At 56.7% G+C, this 16,190-nt stretch overlaps 4 protein-coding genes across 7 annotated transcripts; 2 read left to right on the forward strand and 2 right to left on the reverse strand.

Moving 5' to 3' along the window:
• The first annotated feature begins 521 nt into the window (after positions 1-521).
• Positions 522-4,005, forward strand: pgap4 (post-GPI attachment to proteins GalNAc transferase 4). Its single transcript, XM_061273267.1, has 3 exons — positions 522-695; positions 2,186-2,631; positions 2,830-4,005. Exons 2-3 carry the CDS (start codon positions 2,245-2,247, stop codon positions 3,613-3,615), a joined length of 1,173 nt encoding a protein of 390 aa, XP_061129251.1. The 5' UTR covers positions 522-695; positions 2,186-2,244; the 3' UTR covers positions 3,616-4,005.
• On the reverse strand, positions 3,957-7,059 carry rbm34 (RNA binding motif protein 34). Its single transcript, XM_061273268.1, has 11 exons — positions 6,686-7,059; positions 6,403-6,538; positions 6,019-6,137; positions 5,484-5,682; positions 5,164-5,223; positions 5,031-5,074; positions 4,868-4,951; positions 4,715-4,784; positions 4,589-4,631; positions 4,406-4,524; positions 3,957-4,328 (listed from the first exon to the last, which is right to left on the reverse strand). Exons 1-11 carry the CDS (start codon positions 6,706-6,708, stop codon positions 4,104-4,106), a joined length of 1,122 nt encoding a protein of 373 aa, XP_061129252.1. The 5' UTR covers positions 6,709-7,059; the 3' UTR covers positions 3,957-4,103.
• A 25-nt stretch (positions 7,060-7,084) lies between these two features.
• On the forward strand, positions 7,085-10,629 carry tbce (tubulin folding cofactor E). Of its 2 annotated transcripts, none has more exons than XM_061273261.1 (16): positions 7,085-7,365; positions 7,559-7,643; positions 7,727-7,882; positions 8,013-8,098; positions 8,255-8,354; positions 8,420-8,522; positions 8,578-8,654; positions 8,752-8,844; positions 8,977-9,041; positions 9,105-9,169; positions 9,251-9,403; positions 9,470-9,608; positions 9,934-10,002; positions 10,085-10,144; positions 10,189-10,301; positions 10,372-10,629. In XM_061273261.1, exons 1-16 carry the CDS (start codon positions 7,236-7,238, stop codon positions 10,465-10,467), a joined length of 1,590 nt encoding a protein of 529 aa, XP_061129245.1. In that variant the 5' UTR covers positions 7,085-7,235; the 3' UTR covers positions 10,468-10,629. The 2 variants fall into 2 exon arrangements, with proteins under 2 accessions (XP_061129245.1, XP_061129247.1); XM_061273263.1 differs by having other exon boundaries at positions 10,210-10,301.
• On the reverse strand, positions 10,572-16,097 carry ero1b (endoplasmic reticulum oxidoreductase 1 beta). 3 transcript variants are annotated; one of them, XM_061273260.1, is made up of 17 exons: positions 15,888-16,097; positions 15,616-15,778; positions 14,128-14,247; positions 13,986-14,069; positions 13,867-13,908; positions 13,700-13,791; positions 13,497-13,570; positions 13,300-13,420; positions 13,155-13,201; positions 13,043-13,051; positions 12,931-12,957; positions 12,699-12,791; positions 12,259-12,505; positions 12,134-12,203; positions 11,892-11,978; positions 11,398-11,531; positions 10,572-11,277 (listed from the first exon to the last, which is right to left on the reverse strand). In XM_061273260.1, the coding sequence occupies exons 2-17, from the start codon at positions 15,763-15,765 to the stop codon at positions 11,214-11,216; spliced, it is 1,461 nt and encodes a 486-aa protein (XP_061129244.1). In that variant the 5' UTR covers positions 15,766-15,778; positions 15,888-16,097; the 3' UTR covers positions 10,572-11,213. The 3 variants fall into 3 exon arrangements, with proteins under 3 accessions (XP_061129244.1, XP_061129242.1, XP_061129243.1); XM_061273258.1 differs by lacking the exons at positions 15,616-15,778; positions 15,888-16,097 and adding an exon at positions 14,871-15,010; XM_061273259.1 differs by lacking the exons at positions 12,931-12,957; positions 13,043-13,051; positions 15,616-15,778; positions 15,888-16,097 and adding an exon at positions 14,871-15,010.
• Between the last annotated feature and the right edge of the window lie 93 nt (positions 16,098-16,190).

The following is a 16,190-nucleotide window of genomic DNA, read 5'->3' on the forward strand; positions in this document are numbered from 1 at the left end:
TCCTCCTTTTGTCGGCGAACTCGGTTTAACCACGACCTGAAAGGGGACTGGACTATCGGTAGGCCCCACGCGGCTGAAGCCGGAGGGCAGCCATATTACGTTGCCTCTCTTCATCGAGTCCCCAGTGCAAGTTTTGTTTCGGGATCCCAGTTTGGAGTCAGGAGAGCCTCTCACAAAACCAACTGTGACTGTTTGCATCGACCATTCAGAGTAGCAGAGTTGGGGAGGATGCAGGCGAATCTGAGACTAGCGCTCATTCAAACTCATACCTTAGAAAATCAACAATAAAATGGAATTGTTACCGATCGTACGTATTGAACGTAGCATTTCTCCCAGAGCTTTTTGGCACAACAGTACGCCCATTTTTGGCACAACAGTACGCCACACGCGCTTCCATTTTCAACGGAGGCAGAAAATAACGCGAAAACGTTGGCGGGGAAATTGATCTAATTCAGTTCGGCGTGCTGAGCGGGCGGCAACGTAAAATGGCCGCCAAATGCTTCACGCCTCGCGACGGTGAGTGAGCGCCATCGGCAGCGCAGTCACGTCCGAGTCGGTGAGCCGAACAGACAGCGGTGACAATGACGTCATAAGGCGGAAGGTGACGGCGAGGCCGCGGCGTGAGGAAGCGGCGTGAGGAAGGGTCAACAAATTGCAGTGACGTCGGCCGCCGCACGCTCGCTCGCTCGCTTCGGGTAAGTGCAAGGCAAAGGCAGCCAGCTAGTGTTTCTCAATTCCGAACGTCGCCCGTCTCTTCCTCCACTTGCTCGTTTCGCTCCGCTGCAATAGTTTTGCAGCTGCCGACCGATGGCCATAATAGGAGAAAGAAAGAAAGAAAGAAAGAAAGAAAGAAAGAAAGAAAGAAAGAAAGAAAGAAAGAAAGAAAGAGAAAGAAAGAAAGCACGGTTCGCGTTTTCACCTCACAACGTTGGAAAGCACGTTTTAACGCGACAATTTTGAATATGGTGCGTTTCATGTTTGCCGATTGTAACGTGATTTATCATTGATGATAACTTTGCTCAAGTTCCTCATGCTCAATTGGCAACATGCTTTTGCACAAATGTTGTGCCAAAACACTTGCCTTCGAAGCGATGGCAGCGCAGAAGGTCCCTGGAGGCAACGCGCTTGCCTCGCTGCGCTTGCCTCGCTGCGCTGCCATGGCTTCTCTTGCGGATCCCATCGATGATTGAAATGTTGTCACCATTGCGCGTTAAGTCAGACAAGAGGTCAATGCCGCAAATGTGTGCTGTCCCGGAGGGGCGTGGCTTCTGACAGATCAGATGCGTTTTACCAAACGAGTTTTTCCAGATGCTTTTGGCCTTTACACGATGGCGACAAGATTGAAAGTCACCATTTGAGGCAATGAAAAACAAGCAATGAGCCCACTAGCATGATGCCGAATACCATTAACTTGCTTACAATGGGCATGGGCAGTGCCCGCCCACGTGCTTTCTGACCCGCCTGAACTCAAATGCTGGAGCAACACATGTGGACAGACGATATGCCCGTACTCGCAGTGAACGGAAACCACGGCTTTTTGAGTCAAGCGGAATATTCTTTTGATAGCGTCGGCACGCACTTGTGTCTTTTGCCGCTGGGCGGAGCTGTTGCAGTTCTAACCATGGTTCAAGTTATCAGTAGTTTTCTGTGAACTTATTGTCATTTCTTCTTATTTGTACATAGTTTGTAGCTGTGTCTTGTTAACATTAAGTTGCAAAAGAAACCGAAAGTAAATTGAACTTTGTGTGCACTACCGCTGTCCGGGAAAAAAGTGTTGACGGCCCACTTAGGACGCGTCATCGCCAAGTCAATAAGTTGAACAGTTGAAGTCAAGTACCCGCTTGTTCACTGGCCGGGAGGGATCGAGCACTGGGACAAAATCGAACAATGTGTTGATGTTTTGTAAATCCATGTTTGTCTCATAGGGTGTCGCTGTGATGTTAAACCTAATTAAGAGCATAGTATCGTCTCTTTAGTGAGCGATTTGGCACAGATAGCATGCAAGCTAATGTGAGAGATGCAATGATGCCTTCGGCTGGTCCCGGCGAAGCACCCCCCCCCCCCCCCTATCCATTTTGGACGTAGTTGATGACCATTCCAGTCGCGAGATTGCCTGGTGACGACGCTACGTTCCCAAAATGCACGTGGGTGCTGATGTCCACCATTTTGTTGCCTTGTTCTTCAGATGTCCGAGGCAGAGACGGCACTTTCTTCAGTTTTTTGGAGGAGACCACCGGCCGGTTGATGCCGCCGCGCCGTGGCGTGCGCTGCTGCAGCGGCGTCGGCGCCGCCACGCAGGCGCTGATGGTGTTTGCGCTGACGTTCTGCGTGGCGCTTCCGGCCATCTGCCACCGCCTGCCGCACTCCTACTACTTTGTGCGCTCGGCCTACCTGGACGTCATGAGCCGGGACGCCTTGCACCAGAGTCTGCGGCGCGGTCAGGACGCTCTGCTGTTCTGGCAAAAGGCGACCCCCGCCGCCGCCACCACCACCACCGAGCATCCCGAGCTGCTGGTTACCGTGGTGACAACGCGGCGGCGGCGCGAGGCTCTCCCTTACCACTACCTTCTGCAGGTGACGCGGCAGCTGAGTGGTCTCCTGGGCGGCTGCGGGGAGCGGCCCTGCGCCCAGGTGCGTTGCCGCACGAATGCGCCGTTTGGGTCGCCGCTGGCGGTGCTTGGCGCGCGTGGTGCTTTCTTTCCGTTGTAGTCTTCTCCTTCCAAAGACAGCCATTCCTGGAACTTGAGTTTTGTCTGTCAGCACAAATGCGGAGGATGAAAAAGGCCATGTCAAACGTGCGCTTTAAGGCCAACGAATGTCCCGCGGCAGGTGGTGCTGTGCGACGTGGAGAGCGGGCCGGACGCCAACGAGGACGCCGTACTGCTGGAGCGCCACTTCCGCGTGATCCGCCGGCCGGCCGGCCAGCGCCTAGGCCGGCCCGCCAACACCTTTGAGCGCGAGAAGCGGGACTACGTGTTCTGCCTGCGCCGCGCCTTCCAGCTGGCGCTGCCCCAGAACATGTTGGTCCTGGAGGACGACGCCCTGCCTCATCCGGACTTCTTCGGCGTGGTGAAGGATCTCCTGAGACGGCGTTTTGCCGCACGCTCGCTCTACATCAAGCTCTTCCACCCCGAGCGGCTGCAGCGCTACTGGAACCCGGAACTTTACCGCATCCTGGAGTGGTTGGGTCTGGGCCTGCTGGGCGCCACCCTGCTGCTGCAGCTCCTGAGCGTGTGGAACCCGTGCCGCTGGTCCCTGCGCATGTCGGCCGGCCACCTGGCGCTCCTGGCCGTGTACGTGATGGCGGGCGCCGAGCTGCTGGGTCGCCACTACCTGCTGGAGCTGCGCCGGCTGTCCCCGCAGCTGTACGCCGTGTCGCCCGCCACCGAGTGCTGCACGCCCGCCATGTTGTACCCGGGCAACGCCTCGCTAAGGGTGGCCGACTACCTGGACCGAGCCTTCTGCTTCCAGGGCAACGCCAAGGACACGGTTCTCTACCAGGTGTTCCGCGACACGCCCGGAGAGTGGGCGCACAGCGTGGAACCCAACCTGGTCACGCACATCGGAGCCTTTTCCTCCGTCAGGCCCAACCCGGCCCACCCCAAACTGCTTTGAGCAGGGTGTGTTACCGGGCACCTCTACTGGAGTCAAGCGTGGCCTGCGAGCTTCTGATCAAGTCGCAGCGCTTTCCGTTTGGTGGCGGTGTGCTGCCGCAAACGTCCTTTTCAATCTGTGCCTTGCCCGACCGACCCGGCCTTATTTTTGCCTTTCAAATGCGTGATGTGAGGCGAGGCTGCAATGTGTCTCCAGTCCAGTAGGTGCCGCTCACCAGTAGGTGCCGCTCACCAGTAGGTGCCGCTCACCAGTATGCCGCCGCGCCTCAGCTGTCACGTATTGTCATGTTTACCAATTTGGAAGTTGACTCCAACGTTTAGTCAGAGAGGTGAGGCGAACGCTCCAATCACATTTGTACTTCATTGAAAATCATTAAAGGGTTCAAAACTGCATTTGACATGCTACAAAAGTGTCTCAAGATGGCAGCCAAGCAACAGTTCTTAATCCACTTCACTGGGGCGGTCTTCTTGGCAAGCCCAAACTTTTTTTCACGGCCTTCTCGGCCGCCGCTTTTTTGCTCGTTTCGGGGCATCGGGGCTGACCATCTCACCGTGGAACTGAGCCGGGCGGCGCCCACCTTGGCCCAGGGCTCCCGCCGTCGTCCTCCGGGGGGCGCCTCCCGCCTCCTTCTCCACAGACCTTTTCACCCTGATGGTCCGGCCCTGCAGCTTGCTGCCTTCCAGCGTCAGCGCCAGCTGTACCGAGTCGCCGCTCTGACCGTTGAGGAGGAGGCGGCAGGGGTTAGAGGTCACGCGGCCGTCCCGCATTGGCCCAGCGCGAGCGAGCGTACCTCAAACAGAACGTAACCAAATCCTTTGCCCAGGCCCGTGTGGCGGTCGCGCACCAATCGGACGGCCTCCACGGCGCCGCATACTTCAAAGTGGCGACGCAACGCCGACTCGTGCAGCTCTGATGGAGGGAGGACACGTTAGCGTGGCAGCGGCGGGTTAGGCCGGCCGGCCGGAGGACTCACCGAAGTTGAGGTTCCCCACGAACACAGAGCGCTTGTGGTCGTGCTGAGGACGCAGAGAGCCACCGGATCACATCCACTGTCTTGTTGGAGCGCGCGCACATAGCCACGCTAACGCCGGTGACTCACGCTTTGGACTGACTTGGAGCTCACGCGGTCCACGCGGATGAGGAAATCTTTCTCGAACTCTGTGCCGTTCCTGCGGGGGACAAAATGGCCCAAGGGGAGGAGTCAGGGGGAAGGGAGGCAGCGGTGGGTGACTGCGGCCGGCAGGTGACCGACCTTTGTAGCGCTTTGGTGACCCCCCGAGGCTCCTTGAAGACCACGTAGGCGTTGAGGCTCCGTGCAGACGGATGAGCTTGCTGCCTGACGCACACAACAAGGCCGTGTGAGTGCGTGTGCGCGTAGGCACGCGTCGTGTCACCTAGCGCGTGCGCCCACTCACTTGATGGCGGCGACTTTGCGCGACACGGCTGGGTCCTCTCGCACCTGCGGCCACCCGAAACGCACACCGCCTTGTGACTTCCGAGCAGCGTTTGACTTGTTTGTGTTGAAATGAAAATGCACGCTTCGGTTACCATGGAGCGGAAGCGGATGGACTCGACGGCGCCGTCGGCCTGGAACAGGTGCAGCAGCGTCTGGGGAGCGACAACGCGTCGTCAAGTCAAGTCAAGTTGATTTGTATGGCCCTAAATCACAAGCAGTCTCAAAGGGCTTCACATAGACAAACAATTGACAATTCTTCTCACAGCATCTCCTGATCTTAAGCTCCCAAAAGGGCAAGGAAAAAGTCCAAAAAATCCTACCAGGGGAAAAAAACCAGAAACCTTGAGAAAGAGCACATGAGACCTAGAAACACACGAATGAACGGCCGGACGGGGTCAAAGGTCGCACCAACCTTCTTGGTGCAGCCGACGGGCAGATTCCCCACAAAGACCGTCCTCTGGTTTTTGCCATCCTCGTCTAGCTCTTTCTGCTGCCGGCGCTTGGGCGGCCGGTGCTCCGCTCCCTTCTCCAGCCCCGCCTCCCCGGCGCCGCGCTTCTTGCGAGCGGCCGGCGACCGCTCGGCCTCGTCGGCGCTGCGCAGGCTTTTCTCCCTGCCGAACCATTAGTGGCCGTTTCAAATCCGACATGTTTAATCTTCATCGAGGCAATTCTTTCCCCGTTGCACATCAGTGCACCTGCCCCATTTTGTTTTAGAAAAATTGACATTCTATTCTGGCAAATATGGGCCTCAAATAAGCCTTAGTGCTCGAGCCCAAGTAGAATCATAGCTTGACATTCATTTATCTCGAAATAACGACTTGATGGATCGCTTCATCAAAAGTAGCGCTTTGTGTGGTCAAATTCCCCCCTATGCTATGCTATGCTTTGCTAGCGCTTAGCCCACTAGCCAAAGGCATAAAGACAGATGAAGAGCGCTTTTGTTTGACCTGCTCTCCAGCTTTCGCTCGGCTCCCGTTTTCATCACGCCGGTTTTCTCCCCGTTGGACTTTTTGCCGCCTTTGACCTTGACCTCGGGATACTCCGACTGCTCGCTGCGACGTGGAAGCTGGTGGGACGAAAGTTGAGGTCAAAAAATGCCATCATTCAGGATGGGGAATGCGATGTCCGTCGGAGACAACCCCCCCGCCCGAGCCCGGAAGGTCCCAGTTTACAAGGGTGCGTATTGAAGTGGTCCGGCTTGCCACCTTCTTCGAATGCAACACGAGCCTTTATTGCCTTGCATTCAATGGGGATGGATTGAACAAATGCTCAGCCTTTTGGAGAAGAGAAAAGGGCAAACCGGAAGGCAGTTGCGATTTGACAGGACTCACCTGCGGAGCGGCCCGAAAAAGGACGCTCGCCGTCGGCACGGCACTGGCGAAGAGAGCCGAAAGCTTGGCGGAAGCCGCGCCATTCTTCTGCCGCTGCCCCCCCAAACTTCCCGACACCTCGCCCACGCGGTAATCGCTGAACACAACAACGAGGGCAACGTTGAATACAAATTGCATTCTACTCGTACGTCACAACCAACAACATTAAGATGACTTGTCGAACTTTTAAAGGCGTATTCGGACATCTTGGTGTGAAATCAAATCTAAACACTTGTCGACGAACCTCTGAGCAAATTGCGCCGTCATGCTGTTAGTCGCCCGCTTTGAGGAAAGTCCAAGCTTGTGTTGGAGTCGTAATTTAGGAGCATAGGGCGACGTTGACAACGATTTGGTTGGAATAGACACGCGAGAAATGCTTGGTTTCTTCCCTCGTTCCTTGCGAACACGAGAGCTCGGCCTGCGCTGCGGTTCGGTTGCTAAATGTGTCCGGTGGGAAACCACCCGAGGCCCGCTTGGCCCTTCACGTTGCGTTTTGGTGTCAAACGTGACGCAGATTTAGAAGCGGGGAGAAAAACAAGCCCACTCGCAGGAATCCACGACATGTTATATTTTGCGGAAAAGTCAATTGGAATATTCCAATTCAATATGAACAGAGTGGGAAAAGTTGAGTGCGTCGTGTAAAAGAGTCCGTCCGTTGTTGCCGGAAGTGGGAGTGACGTTCCAGTTGGCTCGTTCGCGTTTCGGGCGTGCGAGTAAAGGGTCCCGGCCGGCCGGCTTCAAAGCGTCGTTCCATGACCCGTCGTCCTTTTCTGCTCTTGTTTTAGCCCGCGTGGATGGATGCGGACCGGATGGATGCGGACCAGACGGAAGCGGAGATTCCGCACGACGCCCTGGGCCGGCGGGTGTCTTGCGGCGACCACAGGGCCACGGTCCGCTTCGTGGGCACCGTGCCGCCCACTGCAGGTATTCATTCGTTCTCCGCCGAACCTTGGGTGGATGGGCGGACGGGCGTACTGGTTGCAAGAAACCAGCGCGACGGTCTAAATCACCCCGTAATAACCGAGGCGACCAAAAGCGCATCTTAAGTCTCGATCTGAAAAGAGTCCAAACATTGACCCGGTTATTTGCCGGCACAAACGTGTGCGTTGGCGGGCAGGCGTGTGGCTGGGCGTGGAGTGGGACGATCCCCGGCGAGGGAAACACGACGGCCGCCACCAAGGCGTGCGCTACTTCACCTGCAGGTAGTATGTCCTAGCTTACGCGCAGGCGGCCCGTGGCGGCCGTGCACCTGACTGACTGACTGCATTGGTCGGCCTCCCGCCAGGCACCCGACGGGAGGCTCCTTCGTGCGGCCGTCCGTGGCGAGCTTTGGCGTGGACTTTGCGGCGGCGCTGCGGTGCCACTACGCGACCCATGCGGGGGACGAGGAGATCAGCATCTCGGGAAGGACGTTGGAGTGGGCCGACGTCCGCGAGCGCAGGTGAGCGCCGGCCGGCCGGTGCCTGCCTGCCTGCCTGCCTGCCTGCCTGCCTGCGTGGCTGCCTGCCTGCGTGGCTGCCTGCCGAGCCTCGCTTTTAACGCCACGGTGGATCTTCGTGCCTGTGTGCCAGCTTGGAAAGCCTCCCCACCGTCCTCCTCGCAAACTGCCAAGTGAACGGGCCGGGAGAAGATGGGCAAATCCTCAGAACCACACCGAGTATCTTGCGACAACGATGCAGCGGTTGCGGCAACTCCCACGGACTCGCAGTCCTTCGTCTTGCACATTTCAGTTGGATATCTTTGGTTTGAAAAGCCGCTTTGTAGTTGTTGGGCCATGCTTGTCCGTGTTTGTTGTTCTTGACCATTTGTGAAGACGTGCGCTGGTTGGACCTGAGCGCCTCCCTGCTGCGCAGCTGGGACGACGTGGCCGCCATCGCTCGACAGTTGCGACATTTAGAGGCTCTCCTGCTCAGGTGGGAGTCTTAGCACGCCCGCCCCCCAGCCGCTCTCACTGGTCAACGGCGACCACTTCTTGCAGCTTCAACAGACTGAGTTTGCCCTCTGACCCCGCGGCCCACCGGCAGGCCTTTCCTAACCTCAAAGTTCTGACTCTCATCGACTGCGAGCTCACGTGGACGCAGGTAGACACCGGCGGCCGACCGAGACGGCGACGTCTCTAAATAGACTTGTGTTCAGGTCCTGCGGTGCGCCCCCATGTGGCCGAAGCTGGAGGAGCTCATCGTGGAGAACAACAACATCACGCAGTTGCAGAGGTGGCTGCCAAGCGAGACAGAGGGCGCGAGCGAGCAGGCTAACGCGGGCGAGCGAGCGACCAGGCTAACGCGGGTGGTGCGCGCGTGCACGTTTCAGGCCCGAGGGCGTCCTGCAGGGGCTCAAGTGCCTGAATGTTTCCAAAAACCCTCTGGACCAGGACAGCCTGCTGGAGCTGGGCGCTCTGCCGAGGTCAGTCAGACATCTTGGTCAACTTGTCGTCGCATTTCACCGTGAAGTCGGTCGGCTTGTCCATTCTTCCGGTACACTTGTGGCGCTCTCCCTTGCCTTGTGGAACAGACAGATCAACTTGTGTTGTTGCAGACTGGAGCACTTAATCGTGACTGACACCGGGTTGTCCAAAGTTCACTTCCCGGATGCCGCGCCAGGTAGCCTCACCCGTGTGGCCCACCTGCCGGCCGGAGCGTTGCTGACCTGTGCCTTTCCGTCAGGGGAGGAGACGTCTGTCTTTGCGTCCCTGGAGAAGCTCAACGTGAGGAGGAACAACATCTCTGAGGTCAGGACGCACGCACGCACGCCGGCTCATCTCCGCTCACCTCTCACGGCTAGCCCCGCGCCCTCCCTGCGACACCTTCAGTGGGGCGTGATCGACGAGCTGTCCAAGTTGGCGTCGTTGCGTCGTCTTTGGTGTCAAGAGAACCCGTTGGCCAGCAGCGACGGCAACCCCAAGACGGCCTATCAGATGCTCATCGCCAAGCTGCCGCACCTCCTTGTCCTCAACGGATCCGATGTGGGTGCCGTGTTTGTGTGCGCGCGCGTGAGAGAGAGAGATGCTGAGCGGACGTCGTGCTCTCAGGTGCCCCCTCAAGAGAGGAAGGGAGCGGAGTACGACTACCTGAAGATGTTCGGGGAGGAATGGCTGCGGGCCGCGGGGCAGAGTCAACTGAGCCAGGAGTTCGCCAATCGCCATCCTCGTTACCGCAGCCTCGTTGACAGTAAGCCCTGCCCGCAAATGGTCACTCTTGGTAAGGATTCCGCTTGCCTACTGCGTCTCTCCGAGCAGTAGCTGCCTGCCAGCCAGCTAGCTGTCTTTCTCTCCAACCTGGCCGTCGGGCAACCGTTGCAACTTAGCCATCCATATTAAAAACCTTCTCGGTCACTTTGTAGAAAAGCGTCGCTTCAAGAACAACTGCAGTTGGACTCCAAAAAGCTTGCGCCCGACCTGCAGAGCTCTCGCTCACAGACTAAGAACCTTGTGCAGGAATTCCGCAGCCCTCTGCTCCACGGCGTTGGGTCAATACTGTGTGTCGTTTGTTTCAGAGTACGGCGCGCCTGACGAAGGCGAGCTGACCAAGCGCCAACCGTTTGCGCTTAAGAATCAGCTGTTGAGTAAGCCCCGCCGCCGCCCCAGCACGCGGCTAGAAACGCTCGCTACGCTAATGGGGCAATTTGTGTTCCTGTTCCACCGCAGAAATCACATTTGTGTTTGAGGACGACGTGGCGAGGATGCCGCTGGAGAAGAAGCTTCCAGGTGGGTGCCTGCCGCTCGGCCGTCAACGCCAATTCCTATTTGAGGGTCTCAATGTTTGCGGGCAGCCTCAATGGAGGTCCAGAAGGTCAAAGGCCTGCTGTCCCGACTCCTGAAGGTTCCCGCGGTCGACCTGCGGCTCAGCTACACCAGCGCCAAGGTGCGATGCCGGCGTGACTCTGCGTCTTTTGCCGCGTCACTCACTCGTCGTGTGTTGTCGCCGTGCACAGCATACGGGTCCCGAGTACCCCATGGACAACGACCAGAAGACTTTGTTCTTTTATGCCGTGGAAGACGGAGACACGGTCGTCGTGCGGCGCTCGTAAACACTCGTGCGGACAACACAAATCCAGCACTCAGCCACACACGCACGCTCACACACAGCTGACATGTCAAAGGCCAACTTCCGCTAGTAACATGCTATCAGGACTTGCGATATGCTTGTTTACTGCTGTAATACAATAAAATCCATCTGCTATCCCAAAAAACATGTCTTGACTAAAAATTCATTTGGGAATTTTTGGAGAAGAAACACATTTTCAGCATAATATGTACAGTACTCCCAAGATGCAGCATCATTTCTTTCCCAAGCAGACCAAAGAGTTGTTAGGGACTACCAAAACCCAGGTGGGTCATTCCCAACGCCAAAAAAAAAATAAATCAAAAAATCTAATGACTGAGGAAGGGTCAAATTCCTTGGTCCATTTTCTCTTTCTGCAGCACACACGCAAATTAAGACCGAAAAAATCAAAAGCTTCAAGTCCAAACTTTTCATTGGGAAAAAGAACAATGGCAATCAAGTTCATCTGCTCTTCTCTCTGCTGGACAAAACAAAAGCGTGTACGCACGCACGCACGCAAACACACACACACGCACGCACAATCCAGTGGTAGGAACGTTTGCCCCTCCTCAATTTTGGGCTTGAGACAAGATGGCCGCCGCTGCCGCAAATGACGGCACTCTCCGAATGATTAGGAAGTACGCCTCTGGCATGAACGCACGCGAGTCCAAATGGGAAGATCCCGACCTTGAGAAGGGGGGCGGGTGGCCTTCAAGGTCCGGCCACTTGCCGTTACCTGCCGCTCTCCTTCAGCAGCAGACGAAAGTTGTGCAACTCGTAGATGCTGGACGACAGCCTGCCACGCACACACGCGGGCGCACACATGACTTGCTACTTCTTTCAGCCACAAACGAATAGATCATTTGTCTTGTTGAAGACGCTTGAGCACGATTGTGCCCTGGCAGCGCGAGCCTACCTGGCAAAGCCGTTGATCAAGGCCACGACTTCCTGGCGAGTGAGCTGGAAGCCTTTGGAACCGGAGCGTTCCGGCAGGTTCTTGATCTGCTTCTCCGAGAACAGGATCTTCAGGGCTGTGCCCAGGCCTTGGGTCTGCGCACATCAGAGCCGCCGTTTGCAGGCCGTTTGAAGAAAAGCGCACAATGCGCCAAGTCGCCGCTGCCGCCGCTAGGTCACGTCCAACTTTGTTGAGTTTTCGGCTACAATTTGACTCGTCACTAATGGATTTTTTGGGTCCTTCTTTCAGGTTCTATTTTAGCTTGTGGTAGTGGGAAAAAGAAAGTTGTCAATAACCGTGTGGGTTTATCACGCTGCCAAGATCAGAATCGAAATCATCACCGATTGATTCTTTTTTCACAAGGCGAAGGCCTGACAAACAGCGTGGATGTCAGCGTCACGAGGTCTGGCAGCGGCGGCGGCGGCGCGGAAGATGACGCGCAGTGGCGCTCCAACCTGCAGTTTTCCCCACAGTCGACATTTGCTGCAGCCCACGCAATCCATGATCCGGGAAATGTTCTTGAAGTGAAGACGGAATTCCTCCTGCATGTAGGGTAGACAGCAAAAAGAAAAAACCCAAAGAGTTGAAGGGGAGAGAAGGCTGGGTGGGATTGGGAGTGAAATGCCAGGAGAAACTGCGTGGCAACGTAAGACGTCCGGCGCCGCCTGGCACGCTTGTTAGTTTTGGCGTTTCCTACCTTGAGGCTTTTGGCTTCCTTCTCATGTCCGGCAAACATGGACTTCTCGTCAAAGTGCATGGGGAACATCCTAGGGGGAGCGCAAGTGAGGAGGTGCATATAGAGCGAGCGAGCGAGCAGCCTACTTGATCTGGTTGAAGACTTGCAGGAGCAGCTCTTTGGTCTGGGCGTCCTCTTGTCCGTTCCCCGTGTACAAGTGGACCACGGAGCGCTCAAAGTAGGCCGCCACCTTGTAGAGTGCCCGTAGCTCCATCAAGTACAGGAAGTACAAGTTCTTCAGGCGCCGCGTGCCCTCGCCCTTGGTCTCCGCCCTGTCGAAACGCCAGCGGAACTCCTCCGCGTTGGGACCCCACACCGACCTGCCCCATCCCTCTGCACACACGCAATCTCCTTAATCAGTAAACGGAGCTCGAGGTGCCGTTGGCGTCCGCCGGCTGGCTGAGCCAACAAGGTTCCTTCCGCAAGGGTGCATCCTCGGACCGCTCGTATTGAAGAAATAAAGAGGCGGCGGTCAACAGCCTGGCCTACGGCGGGCGGGCGGGCGGGCGGCGGGAGTACTCGTTACCGTCCAGCAGGTACTGCGCGCACAGGTGGATGTTGATGCTGCTGTGAAGGCCCGAGATCAGGCGATAGAAAACCCGCTTCTCCAAACACAATCCTGCAGGGAGGGGGGATGGTCAGGAAATGAGCAAGGAAAGGAGCAGAAAGAAAGCCGGACAATTCAATCAGCATCACCGAGAGACCACGGCGAGCCGAGCGAGCGAGCGGGCGAGCCGAGCGAGCGGGCGAGCGCTCACCTTCCAGCCAGTCGTAGAAGCTGTCGCCTGCAACGGAAGCATCATCAGCCACACACACAGCCAAGCGCACAGCACCCCCAACGGCGCACCCTCCCCTCTGCGCCCTACTCACCGTCGTCTCCTGAACACAAAGGTGCGGACGGGTGGAGCAAAGGCAAAAAGGTTAACTTGGGCCACCCAGCGCCGCCTTTTGGCTTAAAAGCAGCCGTCAAATGCCCACTCACCTCTGCTGGGGGCCAAAGGGTTGAGAGGTCGATACACGGACCTGGGCCTGCGCACGCGACGACACATCTTGTTAGTGATGCCAACAGTGATGCCTTCGGTCGCTAATCCCAATCAACTAACTAACTCATTGATGCGCCTACTGACTTGAAGCAGTTCTCCTCGTAAATGCTGTTCCAGACCCTCCACGCCGACGGGCCTTTGTAGCCCGTGTAACGCTCCGGGTTGAGCAGCAGGTCCACGTACTCGGCGTCCGGGGACGACTCGTCTAGAACGCGCGCAAAGGTCAGCAAAGTGGCTGCGGCGCGCCGGCCGGCCGGGGAAACGCAAACGTGCTCGCTCACCGTCCAACTCGCAGAAATGGTCTTGGGCGTCGTCGTGCCGCGCCCAGTCGGCAAACGCCTCTTTGCTCTGATTGCTGCACGCAAGACAAGCGGCAACTCAACAACACACAGTGGAACGCACAAAGCCACGTGCACAAATACAACAAATATGTCAAACACAAGTATGGTGTGTGTGTGTGTGTGTGTGTGTGAGCATGTCTGACCTGAGCGTGCTGTTGATGGCTCCCAGCTCTTGCGCTTGCTCACAGCCGCCGCTCCCGCCGCTCCCGTCACTCCCGCTGGCAGCCTGCGAATACTGAACGGGGCCATATGAGGTCGCGGCAAAGTGTTAGCAGCGACGAGGTGCACGTTTCAGCGCAGCTGCGCTCACCTTGTTGTAATTGCCCGACTTGATGCCGGCGGGAACCTGACTCTGGAACGGCGCAAGAGGAAAAAAACAAAAGGCTGAGCAAAAGCGTGGAAAGGTCAAGCGCGACGGTGAACTCTGACCTCCGGACAGGGCTCCACGTGGCAGTCTTTGATGGCGCAGTGACCGTCGTCGGGCCAGAAGGGACACGCCCGCTTGAGGTTGACCTGCGGCAGGCGAAGGGTGTCAACTTTGGCAGGCGCCGAGGCGAGGCCGCTTCCGTACCTTATAGTAGCGGAAGTAGTCTCGCTCCGTCAGCTTCTTGATGCGAGGGTAAAGTTTGAAGTTGTTGAAGACGTCGATGCTCTCCACATCGCAGAAACAGTCGTCCAGCACGCCCGTCAGCTGCGGCACAGCCATGTCGTGGTCACTTAGACAAACTTGATTGTCATTTTGTCCAAAACGAAATTTCCTCGCGCATTTTGCGACGTGGCAACTGAGCACATGACGAGCCGGGAGGGAGGGAGGGGCCCAAACGCAAGCAAACTACGGCCCGGGGGCTCCTTTGCGGCCAATTTGCCACGGGTCGCAGCAAATACAAAAAAGTCAGAACAACAACATTACACACGGCTACGCGAGTGGGTAAGGATGGTAAACGAGGAGGCGGGTGGGTTGCGACAGCCACGTCGCGCCTTACGCCGACCACCGTGAGCATGCATTTGAATAAGTAAGCGTTGGGCAAACACAGGGGTGGGCAATCCATCGGGAGGGAGGGCCAGTGTCCTGCACAAACCCATCATTTGCATCAGGCAACAGGACAGGACGTGCAGGACAGCGGCCCTCCGAGACCCCCATCGCCAAGCCCTGCTTTAACACCTGCACACAAACCCAGACGGATCAATACAACAAACACGGTACACGCAAGCATATGGAAGAGCGGACGCGTCGTCGGTCGGTCGGTCGGATGCGCTAGCCGTGTCTCCAGCTTGATGATGCAAATGAAAACCTGCAAAGTCGAGGACTCTGACCTGCGAGCGCATGAGAGCGCGGAGAGTGACAAAAAGCAGGACGATGCAAACCCATCGGAACATCCTGAACTTTTCCTCTCCTTTTCTGTGTGCGCGCTGGCTGACTGACTGACCGAGATGCCACTTGACAAAGCCCCGCCTCCTTGTCCAAATACGCCCCGCCCCGGCCGTGTAGCCCAGCCAGTACCAGGCAGAAGCCAAACTCCGAAGGGGCGGGGCTAGTTCAGCCTCGGCCAACCACGTTACACCACGCTGGTCTACTCGCGCGCGTCCACATGTTGAACTCAAGTACGAACACAAATACATAACATTGGATCATTGTCTCGTCTCGTCTCGTCTCGTCTCGTGTCACTTGACGATAGAAAACGCACCAAAGACAATGACGGAAAACACGAAGCAGCCAACGGCCAAGACCAAATAAATGTGACGTCCACTCCAATCAAAACGTGGTTTCGTTCCTACCTTTGGAATGTCATTGCAAACAGTGAAAGCAAATGTAATCACTAAGGAAGCAACGGAACTTACTTGATAACAGGGAAACGAAACACATAACGCAACGCCGCCGCCGCCTCGTCGCTAATTAGCGTGGCCCAAACGGTGACGTCAAAACAGACCGGGCGAACCTTCGAGAAGGTTTAGTCTTGTCTCGTAAGCAAAGTGTGACCTTACATTGTCCACAGAGGCTTAAAAAGGTGAGTTTAGTGGGAGTTGGAGATGAATTAAAAGCAACAAAGTGGTCAATTACATGGCAAAAGCAGCTCTGCTCCTGCGGCTCCTGCGACTCCGTGCGCGCCTCCGTCACGGGCTTGCTGAGCTCAAACCAGGCGAAAGCGAGATTTCCCAACAGGAAGGCCAGCAGAAGAACGCCGAACGCCTCCAAAGTCACTCTCCACATGCCTCAGCAGCTTCTGCCAAATGAGCCGGGCAAATCCAAACTCACGCCGATGTCAAGCGCAAATCGGTTCGCTGTGCAGCAGCACGGTTAGCTTCCGCAGGCTAACAGGGCTAAGTGCGTACGCGGCGGGCGGCTCCGGCGTCCACTTGAGAAGGGCGAGGGAGGTCGACACAGCCTGGCGCGGATACTGGCGCCGGCCGATGAGGCCCTTGTGGAAAACAAACCTGGCGTGAAGAAAAGGGGGGAAAAGCCCATACAACTTGGACGGCTTTCCGAATGTGACTTCCCCGTTCGAGCCCAGTTCAAACAAAACAATATCAAAGCTATTTCCGGTAAGACGTTTCGCAATAAAGCAGTAGCCTTGTTTGGTGAGGCACTTGCGCCACCTACGTTGTAAAGCGGAAACTTTGTTTGAAAGCACAGTC

This window comes from Syngnathus typhle, linkage group LG3 (genome assembly GCF_033458585.1).
Source record: "Syngnathus typhle isolate RoL2023-S1 ecotype Sweden linkage group LG3, RoL_Styp_1.0, whole genome shotgun sequence".
NCBI classification, from domain to species: domain Eukaryota; kingdom Metazoa; phylum Chordata; class Actinopteri; order Syngnathiformes; family Syngnathidae; genus Syngnathus; species Syngnathus typhle.

Coding starts and splice junctions, on each gene's coding strand:
- ero1b (XM_061273260.1), bottom strand. CDS start 15,765: ATGTGGAGAGTGACTTTGGAGGCGTTCGGCGTTCTTCTGCTGGCCTTC. Junction 12,506..12,698: donor CGCGCAGTACCTGCTGGACG/GTAACGAGTACT, acceptor GCGTGTGTGCAG/AGGGATGGGGCAGGTCGGTG. Junction 11,278..11,397: donor TTGATCAACGGCTTTGCCAG/GTAGGCTCGCGC, acceptor TGTGCGTGGCAG/GCTGTCGTCCAGCATCTACG.
- pgap4 (XM_061273267.1), top strand. CDS start 2,245: ATGCCGCCGCGCCGTGGCGTGCGCTGCTGCAGCGGCGTCGGCGCCGCC. Junction 2,632..2,829: donor GGGAGCGGCCCTGCGCCCAG/GTGCGTTGCCGC, acceptor GTCCCGCGGCAG/GTGGTGCTGTGCGACGTGGA.
- tbce (XM_061273261.1), top strand. CDS start 7,236: ATGGATGCGGACCGGATGGATGCGGACCAGACGGAAGCGGAGATTCCG. Junction 8,523..8,577: donor GCGAGCTCACGTGGACGCAG/GTAGACACCGGC, acceptor ACTTGTGTTCAG/GTCCTGCGGTGCGCCCCCAT. Junction 10,302..10,371: donor TCAGCTACACCAGCGCCAAG/GTGCGATGCCGG, acceptor CGCCGTGCACAG/CATACGGGTCCCGAGTACCC.
- rbm34 (XM_061273268.1), bottom strand. CDS start 6,708: ATGACGGCGCAATTTGCTCAGAG. Junction 6,138..6,402: donor TTTTTCGGGCCGCTCCGCAG/GTGAGTCCTGTC, acceptor TCGTCCCACCAG/CTTCCACGTCGCAGCGAGCA. Junction 5,075..5,163: donor CCATCCGCTTCCGCTCCATG/GTAACCGAAGCG, acceptor GGGTGGCCGCAG/GTGCGAGAGGACCCAGCCGT.